The sequence below is a fragment of the Rousettus aegyptiacus genome, unplaced genomic scaffold, assembly GCF_014176215.1.
Source record: "Rousettus aegyptiacus isolate mRouAeg1 unplaced genomic scaffold, mRouAeg1.p scaffold_m13_p_1, whole genome shotgun sequence".
NCBI lineage: Eukaryota > Metazoa > Chordata > Mammalia > Chiroptera > Pteropodidae > Rousettus > Rousettus aegyptiacus.
In genome coordinates, this window is record NW_023416284.1 from 51,905,825 (window position 1) to 51,926,949 (window position 21,125).

At 31.6% G+C, this 21,125-nt stretch overlaps 1 protein-coding gene and 1 pseudogene across 11 annotated transcripts in view; one reads left to right on the forward strand and one right to left on the reverse strand.

Annotated features, from left to right (window-relative positions):
• MSH4 (mutS homolog 4) overlaps positions 1–21,125 on the forward strand; it is a 191,634-nt gene that overhangs the window by 56,400 nt on the left and 114,109 nt on the right. For 8 of the 11 annotated variants that reach the window (XR_001594978.2, XR_004955332.1, XR_004955335.1 and 5 more), the window contains exons 13-17: positions 839–1,039; positions 4,002–4,120; positions 5,671–5,799; positions 9,178–9,352; positions 10,702–10,790. Coding sequence is in view for 4 of the 11 variants with exons in the window: in XM_016129596.2 (XP_015985082.2) it covers positions 839–1,039; positions 4,002–4,120; positions 5,671–5,799; positions 9,178–9,352; positions 10,702–10,790 (713 nt within the window). In the remaining 7 variants the exon portion in view is untranslated. Of the gene's footprint in view, positions 1–838; positions 1,040–4,001; positions 4,121–5,670; positions 5,800–9,177; positions 9,353–10,701; positions 10,791–14,301; positions 18,139–21,125 lie in introns of those variants that run through there. The other 3 variants (XM_016129597.2, XM_016129594.2, XM_016129595.2) reach the window with 1 other exon arrangement.
• Positions 13,598–13,716, reverse strand: LOC118604052 (annotated as a pseudogene).

Consider the following 21,125-nt stretch of genomic DNA (forward strand, 5'->3'; position numbering starts at 1 on the left):
TACATTAGGGATCAGCTAATTTTAATAGTAGTTTTCTTAACTATGGAGATATTTGATGTTGGTTCCATTTTAATTTGAGAAGGACCATTCTGAAACTCTAAACTTAAAAAATAATGAATTTTTAAAAAAGATTTTAAAATAATTTAAAAATTTTTTGACCAATCTCACTTTTATAATAGTGCTTTCAAATTTACCAATGTGTTTCATCTAGCAGAATGTATCCTTATAGTTTATACCTGTCCTCCCACCTTGTTCCTTCTCCCTTCACTTTAAAAAGTATCCGAGAAGTCTGATCATTATTTGTTTCTGCAAATTGACACTATCTTTTTTTTTTTTTGTCTATTTGCTCCCTGAGATTTCATTTTAGACAAATTTCTGTAAGGGTTTGAACATAAAATTATTTTAATATTTTGTTTTATTCTGTATTCATACCTCATTTGAAAAGCTAAATATGCCAAATTTGAAATAATGCTTAAGGTGGGGATTAAGTAATGTGCAATTTTGTAGTAATTGATTGTTATTTTAAAACTATTATAGTGGTTATTTGATTCTTCTTAATCTCTATAGAAATCTAAAAATGTTGTGAACTGTTTTAGAGCCTAGGGTAACAGGGAACTAAATCCTAGAGTTCACTGGAAGTGAATAAAAGTGATGGTGTTTAAAGTGCATCAGTTGTAATTTAAAAGGATTTAGGGATTTGGGATAAGATAATACCTTAATGTTATTGTTCCTAGTAAATTGATCTTAGTAAAATCACTAAGGTATACATAATAGGTATACACCACAAACTATTTAAGTATAAATATATTAATCTTTCAAAATCATTATTTTTTTTTAGTCCGACCAGAGTTTACTGATACTTTGGCAATCAAACAGGGATGGCATCCCATTCTTGAAAAAATATCTGTGGAAAAACCTGTTGCCAACAATACCTATATTACAGAAGGGAGTAATTTTTTTATCATAACGGGACCAAATATGAGTGGGAAATCCACATATTTAAAACAGATTGCACTTTGTCAGATTATGGCCCAGATTGGTAAGTTATGGCTTACTTTATGGTTATCAATTCAGCTCCACATTTAAAATGTTTTATGCCTGATATTTTAGATCCAGGTGTTTAATTAACCCAAGAATAGTTTGGAGTAGATTTTCTTACCTAGAAGTATAGTAATGCCTAGTATGTAGACCGTAATTTTTATGATTTGATATTTATTAAGCTCCATCCAATTTTGGATTTCATTATACTAAATTTTATGGAATACAACAGAATTAGAGACTTCCTTACTATAACTACTAATGTATCAATTATTACTAAACTGAATCATAATTATCAACAACAAACTTGGTTCTGAGAAATGTGAAATAAGTAGGATAAGCTGCTGCCTGTAATAACCCGTATAAGATTTTTCTAAAATTATAACATTAGGTGGATAAACATTTCCCCTACTTAATTTAAGGGGTACCAATAACTTTTATATGGCAACCGATACATTACACACACATGTATTTAAATGGCTGTCACTGGTCTAGCACTGTCATGTATATCTCGATATAGAGGTACGGCTTATCTCTTGTCCCTGAAAACTGAGTTTCCTTGAGGACTATATGAATCAGAGATCAGATAATTGTTCCTAATGTGGTGGTTCTCAACCAGGTATGATTTAGGTTCTCCCCGCCTCCTGGAATTTAGCAATATCTGGAGACATTTTTGGCTATCACACTGAAGAGAATGTAGAGTCCAGGGATGCTCTAAACATCCTACAATGCACAGGACATCTCTTCTCCCCTTCTACCCCCACACCAACACTAGAAAGATTTATGCAGCCCAAGATGTAAGTGCTGTGGTTGAGGGCTACAGCAATAACAATATTAGTGATAACTGCAAATTTACCCTTACTATTGAGAAAGAAAATCAGAGATGAATGAATGATAAATATTTTATTGAGTTTATTGTTTTATTGAAATTAAAAGAACATCTTAGCCAACTTCCCTCCCCTTATAAGAATACAGATTCATATGTGATGTAATCCTACTTCTGTTTGAATAGTTATGAGGAATTCTGTTCTTTAAAAAACACGCTGTCCAATCATTGGACAGCACTAATTGTTACAGCATTCATTATGTTGAATTGAAATTTGACTTTCTATAACTTCAACTCGTCAGTCTAATTTCTACTTTGTATACATCACAGAATAATCTAGTTTTTCCTAATAATAGCCCTTTAGATATTTGAAGAAAATTATTTTACTTTTCTTGTTACTGTCTCTCTCAAAACTCTGCAAAACTTAAAAGTATATATGATTATCTCATATGATCTAATCATAAAGAAAACAGAAGGAAGAACTTGAAAGGCATGAAAATTAAGAACACAGCCTTTGGAACTAGACTTCGTTTGTTTATCTACTTGCTATGTGATCTTAGGCAAATTATTTAACCTCCTTAGTTTTCCTATCTGTAAATGAAAATTAGAACAATGCCTACTTCTAAGAATAGTTGCAAAGACTAAGCGAGATAATGTATATAAAATGATATGAACTTAGGGGAAGGGTGTGAGAAAGACTTTTCAGGAAAGGTGAGAACGTGTTCTAAAGCATAGAAGCAAAAAAAAAAAAAAAAAAAGGCATGGGAGTCCCAGGTAACTATAGGGAGTACAGAGGCTTTGTAGTTTCTTTGCTTTATAAAGCAAAGAGTGGCTGTGAGAAATGGAAGGGTATAAAAATGGAGAGACAGGCAGGAGTCAGATCATGAAGGGCCTTAGGAACTTAACTGAAGAGATTGAACTTTATTCAGATATCTATAGGGAGCTATTGAAATTTAAGCAAGAGAATAGCATGATTGGATTTGACTTTTGGATAGATCATTCTAGTTGATGTATGTTTAAATGAGAGCCAGACTAGCAGCAAAATACCAGACAGGAGGCTTTTGTAATAATCTAGAAAAAAATTGTTGCGAGCCTTTTTGGTGGGGGTAAAAGAGAGGAGAAAATATAAACATACATCATATATACTATATTCTATTCTTGGTCCTTTCACATTTGTTTTTCCATTTAATCTTTCTGGAGTATAAATTATATTTAAGAAATTTCTGTGAGGTGTGATTATTATAATTACTATTGTTATTATTTTCATTATTATTTTTTATTAATATTATCCTGAATTTTACATTCTTTTCCTGTTAGTCCTTATTCCTTGAAGGTAGATCCTATTTTTCATCCATTCTTTTGTTTTAAATCCTGGAATAATCTGGCTTTGTTTTTTTATTCTGATTATTTCACCATTTTGTCTGTATAGAGTTCTGTATACTTGATACTTTTCCCATTCCACTATTTATATATTTTTATCTTCTTTTGAATTCAGAGTGCCTTTTATATGCTATTACATTTAGAAGTATTTGTGTTAATCAGATAGATTTGTTTTCAAAAGATGGGTATTTTAGATTACTTAGCTTGAAAACTTCTCCGGCAGAAACAGTCTTGTGGATGAACATTCACCTTTTTAAAAAATTTAAATGTTTTGCTTTCATTCTGATTGTATGTTATTTCTATAAATTGCTATTAACATATTTCCTGATACATTTTTCTATAATGATTTTATCGACTTTAACTTCATAAGCATTTCCCTCAAATTTTCATACTTTGAATGTTCTTTATTATCTAACTATATTATTTAAAATTTGTATCAAGTTTATAACAAATCTTTCCAATGTACTTGATTATATACTATCTTATTTGAAATTCCAAATAACTTTGTATAATAAATAGGGCAAGTATTCCATTTCATATATGAAGAATATGACAGAGAATTTATTTAAGTGTTGTCCAAGGTTATTCAATAAATAGTATAGCTGAGCCCATGTCTTCTAACTCCATATCCAGTGATCTTTCCACCACATAATTCCTGGATAGGCTAGTAAATAATCCGAGTTGATGGAAAGTGCAAAATATTAGTACCTATATTTTATAAAAGCATTTCAGTTTACTTTGCTCTTATAATTTATAGGATCATATGTTCCAGCAGAATATTCTTCCTTTAGAATTGCTGAACAGATTTTTACAAGAATCAGTACTGATGATGATATCGAAACAAATTCATCAACATTTATGAAGGAAATGAAAGAGGTACCCAAACTAAACTTTTCTTATGTTAAAAACATATTACAAGTGGTTAAAGGGGATCAAATATATGGTAGCTGAAGGAAACTGGATTCTGGGTGGTAATCACACAATAGAATATATAGATGTCAAATTATAATGTATACCTGAAAATTATATAATTATATTAACCAATGTTACCCCAATAAACTTTAAAAAAAAACATATTACATTCCCCACTATTTGGTAATCATCATAAGAAAGTATTTTTAAACTAAATCATGCATACGTGCTTATACTACTCTACAAGAGCCAGAGGGCAGTCAAAGACAGCTTCCTAATTTCTGTCTTACGTGGAAATGGAAGCGACTGTTTTATTGAAAACTACAATTTTAAGGAAAAAGCTAGTGTTATCGAATGATAAAAACATGCTTTTATTATTTTTTATGGGATATATGAAAGATTTCTCATAAAATGACCTGTTCAGGACCATTTTACATAGCATTTGTTATTTCTGTATGTTTTTAAAATAAAAGATCCCTGTGTTAGAAGGCTTTTAAAGCCTTCTGTTTTGTGCTCTTATAGAATTCTCACTTCCTGTAACAAAGTGTGTATCATCACCTATTTCTGATCTGAGCAAATATCAAGTAGGCTTGAAGGAATAAAGGAATTCAGTGTAGCTCTTGGCCTATCTTTAGTAGGTAGGAATTATTGGGGCACTGTACAGTTGGCTAATTTTCTGTAGAGAGAGGGAGAATAAGCTTATCATTTGCCCATAGTATATAAGTATATAATATTATATATATATATATAGAGAGAGAGAGAGAGAGAGGAGAGAGAGAGAGAGAGAGAGAGAGAGAGAGAGAGAGAGAGAGAATGTATTGATTATCTATGGGAGGATATAGCACTATACTAGGTGTTTGAGTTATTTTTAAATAGCCCTAGTTCTCAAGAAGTTTAGTCCTATAGGAAGGTAAAATGGCCAAGAAAGTTATTATTCTGTCATGATATAATAAAGGTAGAATTCCATTTTTTGAGAGAGTGGTTAATAATCTTCAGTGGAAGAGGAGCATATTTCTTAATTAACGTCTTGGTCCTTTTTGGGCATTGATTTAAATTTGTTTCACCAGGAATCAATGAACTTGTATGCTATTTCCAAAATTTTTCTTTCTATCTTTACTGGATTTAGAGAAATTAAAATAAATTTGAGAAATAGTTTTGAATATTTTATGACAATTGATTAGTCATTTTTGGAGATAAAACAACTGTATTTATGCTTTATTTAAACATTTAATTCATTGCTTTATTTCACTGTATCTAAAATTTCAGTATTTTAAGTAATGATTATTTACTCTTTTGTCACATACACATATGCTTATGTCTGTTTATGTACACATCAACTATCTGTTGAAATTATTAGCCAGAGGACTTTAGAAATGTGTTAGTTTCTGCTCAGCTATATTTCTCTATAAAAATATATTTCAGATGAACCAATAGACTGGATTTTTCTTCATTTCTTTCTATGATAGTGACAGCTACTTGGTTATAATAAATAATATTAAATTTATGTTTTTCAGATAGCATATATTCTGCATAATGCTAATGACAAATCACTCATACTAATTGACGAACTTGGCAGAGGTACTAATACAGAAGAAGGTATTGGCATTTGTTATGCTGTTTGTGAATATCTACTGAGCTTAAAGGTATTCAATATTTAAAATATATTAATTTTGAGTCTTTTTTTGATGTATCCTTTATATATTTATCATGATTAGATTTTTACAGACGCCTACAAGTAGCTTTTTAAACAAATTTATATAATGAAGACATACCGTGCATTAATATTTACTTCATTTTTGATGGAAGTAGGAATGGTTAGTTATGGTAGTCATGACGTAGGTAAGGAAAAGAGGAAATCAAGAAATAAAGATAATGTTAAAACTAGTCACTTAGCTTTAATTTAATCAAATCAAATAGCAAAACATGAAGTCATTTTAAATAATTGTCTCCATGTGTAATAACAGTCACTACGCTGTCACAACATGAAGTAAAACTAGGCATCTGAGGTCACTTTATGGGAAATCTATTTAACTTACCTAAGATTTTATTCCGTTAAAGAAAATGTTTGTTCACAAATCAAATATGTAAAACAATGTTTTTGCTCTATTATTAGCTAATTTGTAAAATATATTTTAGATCATCACTCAAAATGTATACAAGGTATAAAAAAACTTAAAAATATTTTCCCATATTTAAAGTACCTTAAAATATCCCTAAGATGAGGTTATTTACCTTAAATGAGAGTCCATAATGATTCATTATGTAGACTGAGAACAATCTTATTTTATACTTAAAGTATACGATGAATAAAAAGTAACATTAATGGATAGCATTAGTCTTTGTAATTCTGAATCTATGTCAGTTGATCAGAATTTCTCATATAAATAAGATGCATGTATTACTTGTTAGGATTAAAAGCTAATTGGTGTCTGTGATGGTTAATTTTATGTCAACTTGAGTGTGTTACAGAGTAGCCAGACATTTGGTCAAAATTGTGAGGGCGTTTCTGAATGAGATTAATATTTGAATTGGTAGAAAGAGTAAAGCAGATTGTCCTAATGTGGATGGGCTTCATTCAATCAATTTTGAATGGGGCCCAGTTGAAGGCCTGAATAGGACAAGGCTGACCGATCTTCCTGGGAATAAGAAGAAATTACTACTGCCTGCCTTCCTTTGAACTGGGTGTCTTTCTGGTCTTCAGACATGAAATAAAACATCTGCCCTTTCTGGGTCTTGAGCCTTTAGACAGGGACTGCCCCATTAGCTCTCCTGAGTCTCTAGCTTGCTGACTGGAGTTTGTGAGCCTCCATATAATTGTATGAGCCAAGTCCTTGAAATCTATCTATCTATCTATCTATCTATCTATCTATCTATCTATCTATCTATCTATCTACCTACCTACCTACCTACCTACCTACTTATCTATCTTTTACATATACACACATATAAGAGATATATATATATTTTCTGTTTTTTGGGAGAATCCTATTTAAGGTATTCTGTAACAGCTGAGAATAATGTTTTTATTAGTACTTTTGACTAGCTGTCTTAATTTGGGTTGCCACAACATAATATCATAGACTGGGTGGCTTATAAACAACAGAAATTTAGTTCTCAATTCTGGAAGCTGGAAGTCCGAGGTCAGGTTTTCAGTGTGGTTGAGTTCTGGTGAGGACACTCCTACATATTGCAGTCTGCTAATTTCTCATTGTATCCCCACATAGCAGAGAGGGTAAGAGAGCTCTCTTGGGGTCTTTTTTTATAAGAACACTAATCCCATTCATGAAGACTCCATCCTCATGACCTAAGCACCTCCCAATGGCCTTACCTCCTAATACAATCCACTGGGGGTTATGATTTCAACATTTGAATTTGGGCAGGAACACAAACATTCAAGCCGTAATAGTATCCTTTTTTACTATAAAGAGTTTAGTAAAAATATAATCATTGCTACTTACTTTTAAAGACCTTAAAGTTAACTACTGTTTTTCTAAGCTAGTATCTTTAGTGCCTAGCACAATCCTTGCAATATATAAGCCCTTGAATAATTATTTGTTATATTGAATTAAATATAGAGGACAATCGGGTAATGGTTAGAGGGAAGGGATGGATTGGGGAGCTGGGAGAAAGAGCTGAAGGGTTAAAGAAGTACAAATTAGTAGTTAATAGATGGTCGTGGGGATGGGGAGCATGGCATAGGGAATGTAGTCAGCATTAATGTAATGGTGAGGTATAGAGCCAGAACAGAGAAAGAACAATCAGGGGGATCATTTTATAAACTATATAAATGTCTAACCAATGTACTGTATACTTGAAACTAATAATGAAATTTTTTTAAAGAGAAAAAAATTAAATAGAGTTTACAAAATACCATAATAGATTAGTTTAAAATATAAATTTTGAGGACATGATTTTATTATGAACATGGTCCCTAGCTTCTGATAGTTTATTGGGTTTCTAAATATTTTCTGTTGCTTTATAAATTTGGTTTGTTTTATACTCTTTTAATTTGCTGAGTAAATAGTTGATATTTTTCATTTTTCTGTCCTATACAAAACTATTCCTTCCCTTGCCACCTCCTTCCACAGTTTGCCAATCAAATATTTTCTTTTTAAAGTCTTAATATTTTAATATTCTACTAATTATCTGTTTAGTTTCTCACTGGTAATATCTTAAAACATAATCAGTTATTCAAATTTCTATCTGCTCTGGTAACTCTGGGCTGGAAACCGTGTGCTGGTCATAGTTACTTGAACTACCTTCATCAAAATTACCTAAAGTACTTAGGGAAATACCGTTTCCTGGGGCCCACGTTACAGCTACTGACAGAATTTGGAGCAGGGGGATAAGCACTGAGAATGTGCATCTTTAAGAAGTTCCCCAGCAGATGACTAAAGTTTGAGAATCATTGTTTTAAGCAATTTTCAGTCTTTTTTTCCATGTAAATATCTAACCCAAATACAATGTAAATATACAAACTTAAAATCTTTTCAGTTTCAAATACCTAAGACAATCCATTGATTCTATTTTTCAAAAACCATTTATATGGAGGGAAGCTACTTTTGAAATCATTTTTAAAAGTTGAGAGAAATGTGATTTTGTTTGTGGATTAGTTCTCTAAGAAATTATATACTGAAACACTACATATTCTCCTAAGAGAAACCGTTTTCTTCACTTTAAATCTGTGAAGAAAAGATTACCTCAGTTAATAGATTTATTTCTGATAAACGTCACCTTTTTCGATATCTTCATACTTTTTATAGGAGTTCATTTTTGGATTTGTTTACTTTCTCACAATGTATCATAAATGACTATGTATAAATATAATAAACATGTCCATTGAATATAAATTTTTAAAACATTTTAAAATTAATCAACCATGTTAACCTCAAAGTTACTAGTTTCATTTCTACATTTATGCCAAGCTACTTGGAAAACTAAATTAAATTTTGTTTAAATAGTTAAAATAGAAAATTTTAGTTCATTTAAAAAGTATTGAAATTTATTATTATATATTTCAGGCATTTACACTGTTTGCTACACATTTTCTGGAACTATGCCATATAGATGTCCTGTATCCTAATGTAGAAAACATGCACTTTGAAGTTCAGCATGTAAAGAACACCTCAAGAAATAAAGAAGCAATCTTATACACCTACAAACTTTCTAAGGGACTCACAGAAGAAAAAAATTATGGTATTATTTAGAGAAATTATATACTGAAACACTACATATTCTCATAAGAGTAATTGTCTTCTCCCCTTTACTTGATTGTCAGCCTGTTACTTTTCCTCATTCTTTTGAGTGCTTATATGCTTGTTTTCTATGTCAAACTTTTATTTTATATGTATTAAGCCTATTTTTAAACTTATATTAGCCAATAGCTATGCAGAATTAAAACACATTAAGGCTCTAGAAGTATTAGTTTCTATCCTTAGAAAAATGTAATTTAGTTTATATTTGTAAGTTATTTAAAATTGAAAACTAATTCCGATATACTCTTTCATTAACAGGGTTCTTTCTCTATGTTCTTCAGAGTCTGGGAATTTGATATTTAAATCTAAAGTCTTAAAATGGGGATGTATTATCACGCCATATGATATTCAGAAACCTGATTAGGTATTTTCTATCCTAATCATTATGTGACATGTGAAATTACATGGTTTTAGAGAACTTTCAATTGACTTACACATATAAAGTTCCAGAAAATATTTTAGCAATGAATGTGACCCTTGTGAAATGTGCTTTTTTTTTTTTTTTTTTGCTGTTTGAAATAGGAAATCAAATGAATAGTTTAATTTGTATCAGATGTTTAGTCTTTATTTACCTCAATTTCATCTGTTAAATAATTTTCCAAATATGTGGGCTTATGAACATTAAACAAATTATCAAATACGAACTGCCTAGTGTAGTGCCTAGCAATTACTAAGCAGTTAGTGGGCTTCTGTTGCCTCTAAAGCAATAAATACATAAACTATTACACAGTAGGAAGCCTGTATGGCATTTATACAATAAAATTAAGCTCTGAGAAAATAAGAATACTAGTTGGTACTTGAATTTGCATGTATATCTCAGAAGATATAGCATTGTATCTTCTGAGAAATTCCTCCCTCATTGACCTGCTGGATAGAGGAACATTCAGTTGTAGGGTTATCTCAGTGTCTAAATATTTTCTTCCCCAGCAAAACCCACATATTCTTTGACCTTGTATTAACTAACTGCATTTGTAGTTGGAATTTCAATGTTACTACTATTATTCTGTTTTCTAATTACCTCCTTTCCTTTTGCTAACCTTTTGTCCTTTTATCTCAGTAATATCTTGAGAGGTAATTGATCTAATTTATCTAACATACATTAGACAGGTAATTAAATCTAATAATTGGTAAGTTGAACTTTGGAAAACTTAATTTTGAGAATTATTCTTTTAAGTAGTTCAGGAATTCCTAAGGAAACTTTAAATCTGTGAAGAAAAGATGAATACTGGTTAAAAGAAACATAACAATACCAGCAATAACAATATTAAAGCCCATTGTTTATAATTTTAGGATTAAAAGCTGCAGAGGTGTCATCACTTCCACCATCAATTGTCTTGGATGCCAAAGAAATTACCACTCAAATTACCAGACAGATTTTGGTAAGAAACTTTTTAATAAGAAGAACTATTTTTGAAATTCAAGAAAATACTTTTAATGTACATACTTATTATATGGCCTTGGATTTAAATATAAAATAATAATTAAAATTAAACAACCCAATTCCTAACTTAAAAAATTCTTCCTCTCAAAACTTTTTTGGTTTGGTCTATTATAACCTTTCCCAGTAAGTCAACTAATAAGATAGGAGACAAAAGTTGAACCATTCAGTTCCTACAGTACTTATTGCTACACTAACTTTATGATGAGAAGATAAATCTACACAACCATTAAAAATAAAAATCACTATGCCAGCATTTTCATATCTTTTTATAGTTTTCAAAGCTCTTTTATCTGTTATCGTATACAAGCCTCATAATTCTTCATGAAGCAGTTAGTCTGTCTTATAAAAGATAAAAAATAAAGGTATTTTTACTCAAAATTTTATAGCCGAGGTTCACCAAGGTTAAGCAGTTTGTTAGGAAGCAGTAGCTCCAATAATGAATTCACATCTGTTGACTCGAAATTTAGAATTTTTTTACATCAGGTTGCTTTATATTGTTTTAAAAATCCAGTGTGTTCAGTGAACTAAGCTAGGAACAGTATGAAAATTTTTTCAGTAGTAATGGTTTCCTTTGTCTTGCACCTTTCTTAACCTGTCTTCAATTTTTATTGCATTCCTTCAGCCTTTTGAGCTCTAGACTGTCTTTATGACTTTACTTGCCTAATTACCTAATGTGAATCCCTTCATCAGTAATGTCGCAGTTCTCTGCTTCTGAAGAACCTTTTGTTGCCTCATTCTTTAGACTTCATGTTCTCAGTTATGGGCAACCTCTTCGGTAGCCTTCTAGGCTTTGACTTTCCCAGTGATGCTCAAAATATACTCAAGACAGGCTAATTTTATCCACTGCAAATACATATATTCTAACTTTAGTGGATAGTTTTACTGGATAGTTTTTTTCTTTCTCTTTTTATTGATCTGTATGGTTTCTTTATAGTAACTCTTTCAAAACATTTCTCCTCCGTCTAAGCCCTTTTGTCTCACTCTACAGAGAATTCACCTGTACTTTTTGAGAGACTTGAGGTCATCTTGATGAGTCCTTGAACCTTTCCCCCTTCAAAACTCTGTTTTGGAATTTTTGCTTTTCACCCATTTCTCTTCTCTCATCTCAGAAGAAGAGATTACATTTCAACCTATTTAAAGTTAACTTTTTTACCTTATTTCCAACACCATTAAGATATTACTACATCAGTTTTCTTCTCTTTGGATCCTTAGTGGAACCACACCCCCCCCAAAACACACACACACATAAACACCCCACTGGCTTTTCTTTTTCTATGAATATGCTTAAATTTTTAACTTTACTTCTCAAACTATATTTCTCGTTACTACTAACTTCTCAAGAGTAGTCTATACTTGCTTCTTCCATTTCCCGCTTGTAAACTGGATCTTATTATCATTATTCAACTGAAAGTTTCCTCTTAAATACCAAGTAATCATAAAATTTTATGGCCTTTTTTCTTCTTTCCTCTTCTTTCTGCGGCATTTGACACTACATTTTTTCCCTTTTCATAATTCTTCCCTGTCTTGGCTACTGCGGAATTGTCCTCTCCTGGATATTTTCATTCTTTTACCTCTTTGATTATCCCTTCTTTCCTTTCTTCACCAGTGTTTTTTTTTTTAATCATTCTACTTACTAAATAGCACTGTTTCTAAGTTATGTCCTTGTTCAAAACTATATTCTTAGTGATCTCATCTTTTCCTTACCTTCTAGTGTTTTTTTTTTTTGAAAAGTTGAACAATTCAGTTCCTACAATGCTTCTTTTTGACCCCATTATGTACCATGCTTTTTAAACTTTATTTTTATTTCTTATTTATTTGTATTTTTAAGTTAAATTTATTGGGGTGACATTGGTTAATAAGATTACATAAGTGTACTAAGCTTTTAATGTGTCTGCTCTAGGCATCTCCTTCATCCAAAATGCCCTCCCTTCTTGGCTCTTCTATCAAGATGCATTCCAAATACTCCATTCTATTCAGGCTTTTCTTGACCCAAGCTGGAATTGAGTTCTTCTTTTGAGCATTTTGTATCTCTCTTATGGGACTTAGAATTATTACCTTAATCTGTAGCTTATAAACATGTTTTTTTTTTTTAATTGTAAGACCGATCTTGAGTTCCATTATCAAGTCAGGTAGACAATTTTGTATCTCCCCTATGTCTAAACAGGAGGTATGGAGCCCAGAATATAGATGCTAGTAGATATTCAGTAACTCTTAGTTAAATAATAAACTAGTAGTCGATCAATGTATTAGATAGATGGGTAAATACTTGATGATCTTAGTCTACCTCATGGAATCGTATTCATTTTTTCTATAGGGAAAGTAGAAAAATATCTGGAATTGCTTGTTACTGAGAAAGAGGTGAAGAGGTTATATTTCCATTAGTGAAGGGAAAACTAAAAATTTCCCTAAACACTTAACATTGAAAATGCTGATTCTCCTATGTAGCTCAGGCAAAGAAGTAAATGAAGAATTTTCCAGCTGTACTCCCAACCCCGAATTACTATTCAAGGACTGAATATCTAGAGGCCTTCCAAAGTATTCGAAGATTTCTGTTTGAAACATTATGTCTTGGGTATCCTTAAGAGTATAGTTTGTTAACAATCTAGGCATAATTTCAATTAGCTATTTATGTCGTTCATTTTTATTTTTATTTTTTAAAAAACTTTTTAGGCAAGGTTGACCTCACAAATTGCAAGGACCTTGTCATTTTACAATCCCTTATTATTTTTATTTATTTATTTTTTATACCTACAGCACCTGGTTTTCCTAGGTGGTCTCCCATCCAAGTACTAACCAAGGCCGACCCTGCTTAGCCTCAAAGATTAGATGGGATCAGGCTCATTCAAGGTGGCATGGCTGTAGACTTATGTTGCTTATTTTTAAATAGCAATTTACTCCTCAGGCAGTATTTTCACTTAGTTTCCAGCAGTTCCTTTATATGAAACTCTCTTAAGGGAAAGCAGTTTATCGATGACCCATTCTTTCCACCAGTTCATCTGTTGGGGAATTAAAACAGAAGATAATAGAGTGGTACTCTTGGGTGACATTTAAAATTATGAATACGTCAAAGCAATGAGCAGTGCTGTTTTCCCATACCTTTTTAATGATAAAGTATTTGTGTGACATAACTAGTGGATTTTCTATTACTTTTTGATATCATGTTGAGATATCTGACCCATTTAGCGGATTTTTTTTCACTGAAAGGTATATTTAAAGGATATAAGGATCTATCATAAATACTCATAAGAACTATTATTTTCCAAAATAATATTTCTTTTATTTCTTCTGGTAGATTCTTTGCTAGTTGGATGGAACTGAGTTATCCAAAGGGATTAGTTAACCCTTGAGTTCTATGTTTCTATTAAAAGAGATAGAAAATTGCCAAAATTTTTATATAAAAATTATAGCAGACATATTTTAACTTTTATCTATATATTTTTTAATACCAGCAAAACCAAAGGAGTACCCCTGAGATGGAAAGACAGAGAGCTGTATACCATCTAGCTACTAGGCTTGTTCAAACTGCTCGAAACTCTCGATTGGATCCAGATACTTTACGAACATATTTAAGTAATCTCAAAAAGAAGTACGAAGCAGACTTTTCCAGGGATGAACAAGTTTCAGGAAAGACTGAAGAATAATAACAATTTATGTCTTGTACTAATGAAATAACATATCTTAATATGAGGAACCTAGAATTCATTTTTTCCAAGAGCGAAAGAAAATATTTGCTAAAATTTATATTTTAGTTGACAATTACATTTAGTAACCTTAGAATTAAGATCTATGTATTCTATATAAGAAAATATTTGTAATAGAACTTAACAATGAGAACTATTTAAAGGACTGAATTTTAGAAATAAGTCGATATAATGTGTTATTTCATTTCTGAGAATTTATGTTATTAAGTCTTAAGTTTATTTACACTTATAAGTTATGGTTCAAAATGTTATAAATACCTTAGTTAAGAAAAAAACAACTTTCTTTGTAAGTCCGGAAATACCGTGAGTTTTTTATACTTTATTCTGAACCAATAATATTCTACGACTTAATAATTTTTTATTTAATACCCCCAAATTCTAATACCGGATACTTCTAAAGTTAGTTAGAATGGTATTGAGAATTTTAAAGTATTCTTTTGGACATTTGGTATAGTTCTAAAGGATGAAAATAAACAAAATAGATATTTTGTAATGAGAGTCACCATCAGTTTTCCAAATATCCATATGTTCCATTTTCCACTCACAAACCTCTTCTCTTTTTCAAGTCTTCATTTTTGGTCATCTTTTTTAGATGAGTAACCAAGGTAGCAGAAAGGTAATATTGATTTGTTTGTTTCAGTTCTTGGTTCACAGGAAACATTTTATATAACATTTTGCTGTACGCATGTGGCTTACATTACCATTTCATATTTTACCCAAAGATCATTCGTTTTTCATAAATGGACAAAAGAAAATGGAAGACCATCAGTTGTTCAGTAACTGTAAAGACTGTTGTCTTCTCAAACACCTTATTGCTATAATTCCATTACAGTAGGTAACATTTATATAATCTCAGCCCAAGACCTAAGATAGAGAAGTTTTTCTCTTCTTGGACAACTAAGTATCTGGTGCTCTGGGTATACATTCAGTAATCTTCAGAATTCTTAGAAATTTAGCCAAAAGAAATATTATTCTTCGTTAGTGCCCTATTTTTCTTAATATATACATATTTTATCATACACATTTATTATTAATATATTTGACTATTAAACTCTCAGCTTCCTTAGTATATATTAGTAGCCTAATATTTTTTTTAAATTATAATTTGAATGACATACTCTTTTAGAAAATTAAACTTAGTATTTACATTCGATATATATTAAATGTCCTTCCTATTAGACTACTTATGTTCCCCATTAGGAAGAGGGTACCACCATATTTGAACTTGACCATTAGTCGCATTTTAATTCAAGCATTTGAAATGAATTGTATTTTATGTGATTATTCCTGAAAGCAGTTAGATAATTTAAGCTTGTGGCAAATTTCTAGAAGGCACTAAGTGGAGAAGAGTGCATGGCAGGATTGATTGGGAGGGCAGGGAAGAAAAGGGAGAAAGCAGTAAAAAGCAGAAGGAGAGCAGGCAGTGGAAGAAAAGCAGGCAAGCAGAGACAGGTTCAAAGTATTAAATATGTTGAATATTATTTCCTCAATTGCATTAACATTTATTTTATTTTTTATTTTATTTTATTCTGTTTTATTTTATTTTAATTATTTTATTTTATTAGTACCTCTTTACATTTCTCTAAAATTATAGATCATTATCTCATAATCCAGCCTTTTAAGATAACTGTCCATAATGTTGTAGCAAATTCCTTTAATTTCCAACTTAAAGCTATTATTTTAGTATGGTCTACCTTTCTCCTCATAGTTGTCTTTTTTCAAGTCTAGGGGAAAGGTATTTGGGAATAGAAGAAAAGGGCAGTGTATCCTCATGCTTATGAAGAAATGCATTTGTTTATTTTAAAATTTACATATAGTGAAATTAATTTTTTTGGCATACAGTTTTGGTTAAATGTGCACATTTATGGATTCATGGAACCACTGCCAGTCAGGACATAGAACTGTTCCATCACCCCCAAATGATTCCTTTAGTATTGTCCTTTTATAATCAAATCTTTAACTCCTAACTTTAACCCAACAATCACTGAGAATGGTTAAGCAGTCCTATATTGTTTTTTTTTTTTTTTTCCCCAGAATGTCTAACAAATGGAATGATATAGCATGTAACCTTTGGAGACTGGCTTCTTTTACTCAGCATAATGCATTTTAGAGTTTATCCATATTGTTATGCTTTTTATTGCTGACTAGTATTCCACTGTTGTATGTACCATGTTTAACCATTCACTCATCGAAGGAAATTTGGATTTCCAGTTTTTGGTGATTATGAATAAAGCTGTTATAAATATTCATGCACAGGTTTTTTGTATGAGTGTTAAATTTTAATTTATCTAGGTTAAATAGCAGTGGGTTAGATCCATCATATTATAAGTGTTACGTTTAACTTCATAAGAAGCTGCTAAACTGTTTTCCAGGGTGGGTACATCATTTCCTATTACCATCAGCCATGCATGAGAGTTCCACTTGTCCCACATGTTCTCTTGTACTTGATATTGTCAGATTTTCTTTTTAAATTTTAACCATTCTAATAGATATGTAGTGAGTAATGCATTTAAAAAAATTTAAAGCTATTCTGATCATTCTTTAGTATACAGTGATTCTTTTTTCTCTTTCCTAAATTATTTTTTTAGTTACTTCTTAGCTTAACCCTTCCAGTAGCACATTTTAAAATCTTCCCTTCAAGCAAAAGTTTTAGAATAGGTCTAACTCTTAAAAACTACAAAAAATATATATAATATTTACTATGGAATGGGTCACATACTAGGTTAGGAGCACAAAAGATGTCTTACCTTGAGGAAGACTTTTCAGGTGTAGTAAACAGAAAAACATATATTGAAGTTGGAATATCATGTGATAAGTACAATAGAGGAAATACTAGGAAGGATAGTGACACAAAAAGTTGTACAATTATTTGTGGGTCAAGGGAGTTTAAAGGATAGTAAAATATATTGGGTATTCTGGAAGGGAATAACATTTTTTTTGTTTTTTAAGGTAAAGTGATAGAATTTATTGAAGCACAGAGTTATAGCTCTCTTGCGAGAGGAAGTACCAGAAAGTGGGATGCCCTGGGAAGAGCATTTTAGATAGAAGGATCAGAATATGTCAAAGCAAAGAGATATGAAACAGTAAGCGGTTTGGCTGGAGTATAGAGCGCATATGAAAAAGTGGCAAAAAGATGAATCTAGGTGCTTTATATCAATTTCTCCTGTAAGACCACTGTAGGGTTTTAAGGTCTGTTCTTAGAGGGTAGGAGAGGGTGATGGTGATAGTAATGGAGGGATAACATGACTAAATTTCCATTCTAGAAAGATCGTCTGGTTGATAACATAAATGATTTGGAAAAGGGTGATTGAAACCATAGTAAATGAGATCAGATTGTTTGAGACTATTTCGACAGTCCAGTAGAGAGTTACTGATTAAAGGTAGGAGCAGTGAGAATAGAACAGATGTATGGAGATGGGGGAAGGAGAGGAGGAGAATACAGAGGGTAGAGTAGCCAGTGGGGGAGAGGAGATATTGATTTGCAATATACTAAAGAAATTTAGTGACTGATTAAACAGATTATTGACATCCAATTTTTTACTGAAGGGAAGGTGTTAAGGGTTGAATTGTTACCTGCCCCCCCCCAAAAAAAGATACTTAAAGTCCTAGCCCCTTGCATCTCAGAATGTGACCTTATCTGGAAATAGGATCGTTTCAAATGTTATTAGTTAAGATGAGGTCATACTAGTCTGGTGAGCCCCTAATCCAACATGACTGGTGTCTTTATAAAAAGATAGCTGTGTGAAGACTGGACTATACACTTATAAGCTAAGGAAAGGCAAAGATTCTTGGAAAACTACCAGAAGATAGAAAATAAAAAAACGAGGAATTTCTCTGCAGATTTCAGAGGGAGAGGAGCTCTGCTAACACATTGATTTTAGACTTCTAGTTTCCAGAACTGTAAGACAATGTATTTCTGTTGTTTTAAGCCATCCAGTTTGTTACTTTGTTATGTCAGCCCTAGCAAACTAGTATAGAAGGGATGAGTTAAATATGATTCTGGGTGGTGATGCCATCAGCCATGTTGAAAAGTAGGGAAGTAGTATGAATTCCAAGAGAAAGAAGTTCTGGAAATTTAGGTACTGCTTCTTGCCCACTCTCCTGCATAGTATGAGCCATGTTTAGTAAAAGTGTTGACTAGACCAAATTTATTAAGCTCTCAGCATTGAAGATATTAAGAGGAGGGTGGAAAAAACGGATGGAAATTAGAGAATAAATATAAAAAGAATTACTGAAATATTTTTCCAGACAAATTACTTCATCTGGATCAACAGTCTATTGTTTCTTTATAAGCTAGACTAAGGGTATTTTAAAAAATATTTTCTTCATATTAACACATTTTCAATTAAAATGTATGTATATGCTACTGTTAAAAATATATTTAAATGCTAATACACTGTATAGTATGAACAATATACTTATTTATGAGGTTAAAATATGCTCAATTATAATCAAATGTAGTTTAATTAAATGTATAAATTTAACCCTGTAATGCATTTGTATCTCAGCGGAAAGAAAATGGAAGGAAAAGGAAAGCAAGTTATCTAGTTATATTGCTATTTTCATTCTGTTCTTTAGACAGTTAAATCAGTTATCTTGTTATTAAAATGAATACCCCTTTCCTATGAATTGTCAAACTTTTGATAGTCCTTCGATTGCAAGTAAACAGTAAAAATGACTACTGTCTAATATAATCTACTAAAATGGATCCTCAGATTTACACAGTGATGAAGTGGGGAACAGATTCTCATGGTCAAGAACTATGATAGCATGACTATGTATAGTGACAGATGTTAACTAGACTTATTGTAATTATTTTGCAATATAGGCAAATATTGAATCATTATGTTATATCCCTAAAACTAATATATGATGATTCTTCCTTATCTGTGGAGGATATGTTTTAAGACCCCCAATGGATGTCTGAAACTGATAGTACCAAACCTTATATATACTATGATTTTTCCTATACATACATACCTTTTCACTTAAATGAAGCACTTTGAAGCTTCTCTTTGGCATATCCGAATTGCCAGCATCAGTAATCTAGCATTTTGGGGTCATTATTAAGTAAAATAAGTGTTAACTTGAACAAAAGCACTGTGACACCATGACCATAGATCTTTTAACTGTGATGGCTACCGCATGACTAATAGGCAGGTAGCATGTACAGCATGGATATGCTGGACAAAGGGATGATTCACATCCCAGATGGGAGCAAGAGAGCACAAACTTTCATGCTACTCAGAGTGACATGCAATTCTTAAACTTACACATTGTTTATTTCTGAGATATTCCATTTAGTATATTTGATCCACAGTTGACTGTGGGTAACTGAAACCATGGAAGGCAAAACTGCAGATAAGGGGAGACTACTGTAATGTCTCATGTCAGTTTACCTCAGTTAGAAGAAAAAGGACTGTAGAGGTCCTGAGATTTTTACCTTAATTGCAGACAAGTAGTTTAGTTTTAGTTCCATGTATCCCCATCCTCCAAGAAATAGAGTGGTTCATGTAGATGTGCATACAGTGGTCTTGTGTTACAGCTGAGGAACCCCAAGCTTGGGAAACTAGTCTTTTATGAGTTTTGAGCAAACCTGCTCAACTTTTTCCCCAGAGGAAGACATTACCTTTATTATGCTAGACATTGACCAAACTTGCCCCTCTGTTCAGAAGATTAGACACTGTCTTCATCTTTCAAAGCTGCTCATTATAAACACATCCTTAAGAAGTTTGTCAAAAATAAGGCAGTTGACTCTGCTTGTAGGACAGATAGAAACATGAAAGATCTATGGAGAATAGTTTTTGAATCCTCATGTTTGTTGCTGCAGCAGTTTGACCACATAATTACATAGAGAAAAGTCTAGTATCCAAGATATCAAGAAGAAAAGAGCTAAAAAACTGTAGAAGAATAAATTCTATTTTTTTTAGTTTATTTCTGTATTATGATATTGGTTAATGAAATCCAGTAAGTTTCAGGTATACAATGTAGTATACCTGAATTCCATTGTGTCTAATTCTATTTTTTTAAAGATAAGTTTCTTTACAACCAAAGAATATACAGATTTAACTGATAATATTTTCATTTTGATATAATGAATCAAAATTATTTCCTTCATTTGCATCAAAATGCATATAATTCGGGGGTGGGTGGAATGAGTGAAAGTGTTCAGAAGGTGCAAGCTTCGAATTATAAAAAAAGTCCTGGGGATGTAATATATAGCATGGTGACTATAGTCAATACCGTATTGTATACTTGAAAGTTGCTAAGAGAGTAGATCTTAAAAGTTTTCATGACAAAAAAATGTAACCGTGTTGATGGTTGAAGGTTGACTAGGTGACTTGTGATCATTTTGCAATATATATATAACATTAAATCATTATATACCTGAAATTAATATAATGTTTATATGTCAATTATATCTCAGTTAAAAAAAATACTACTGGGCTAATATTTAGAGGTATCACATACCAAGGCACCAAAGCTCCATATAACTTAAGGTTAATTATTTTTAAATATAATCCATTTCTGTCATCTTATTCCTAACCTCTACCCTTTAGTTGACTAATTAT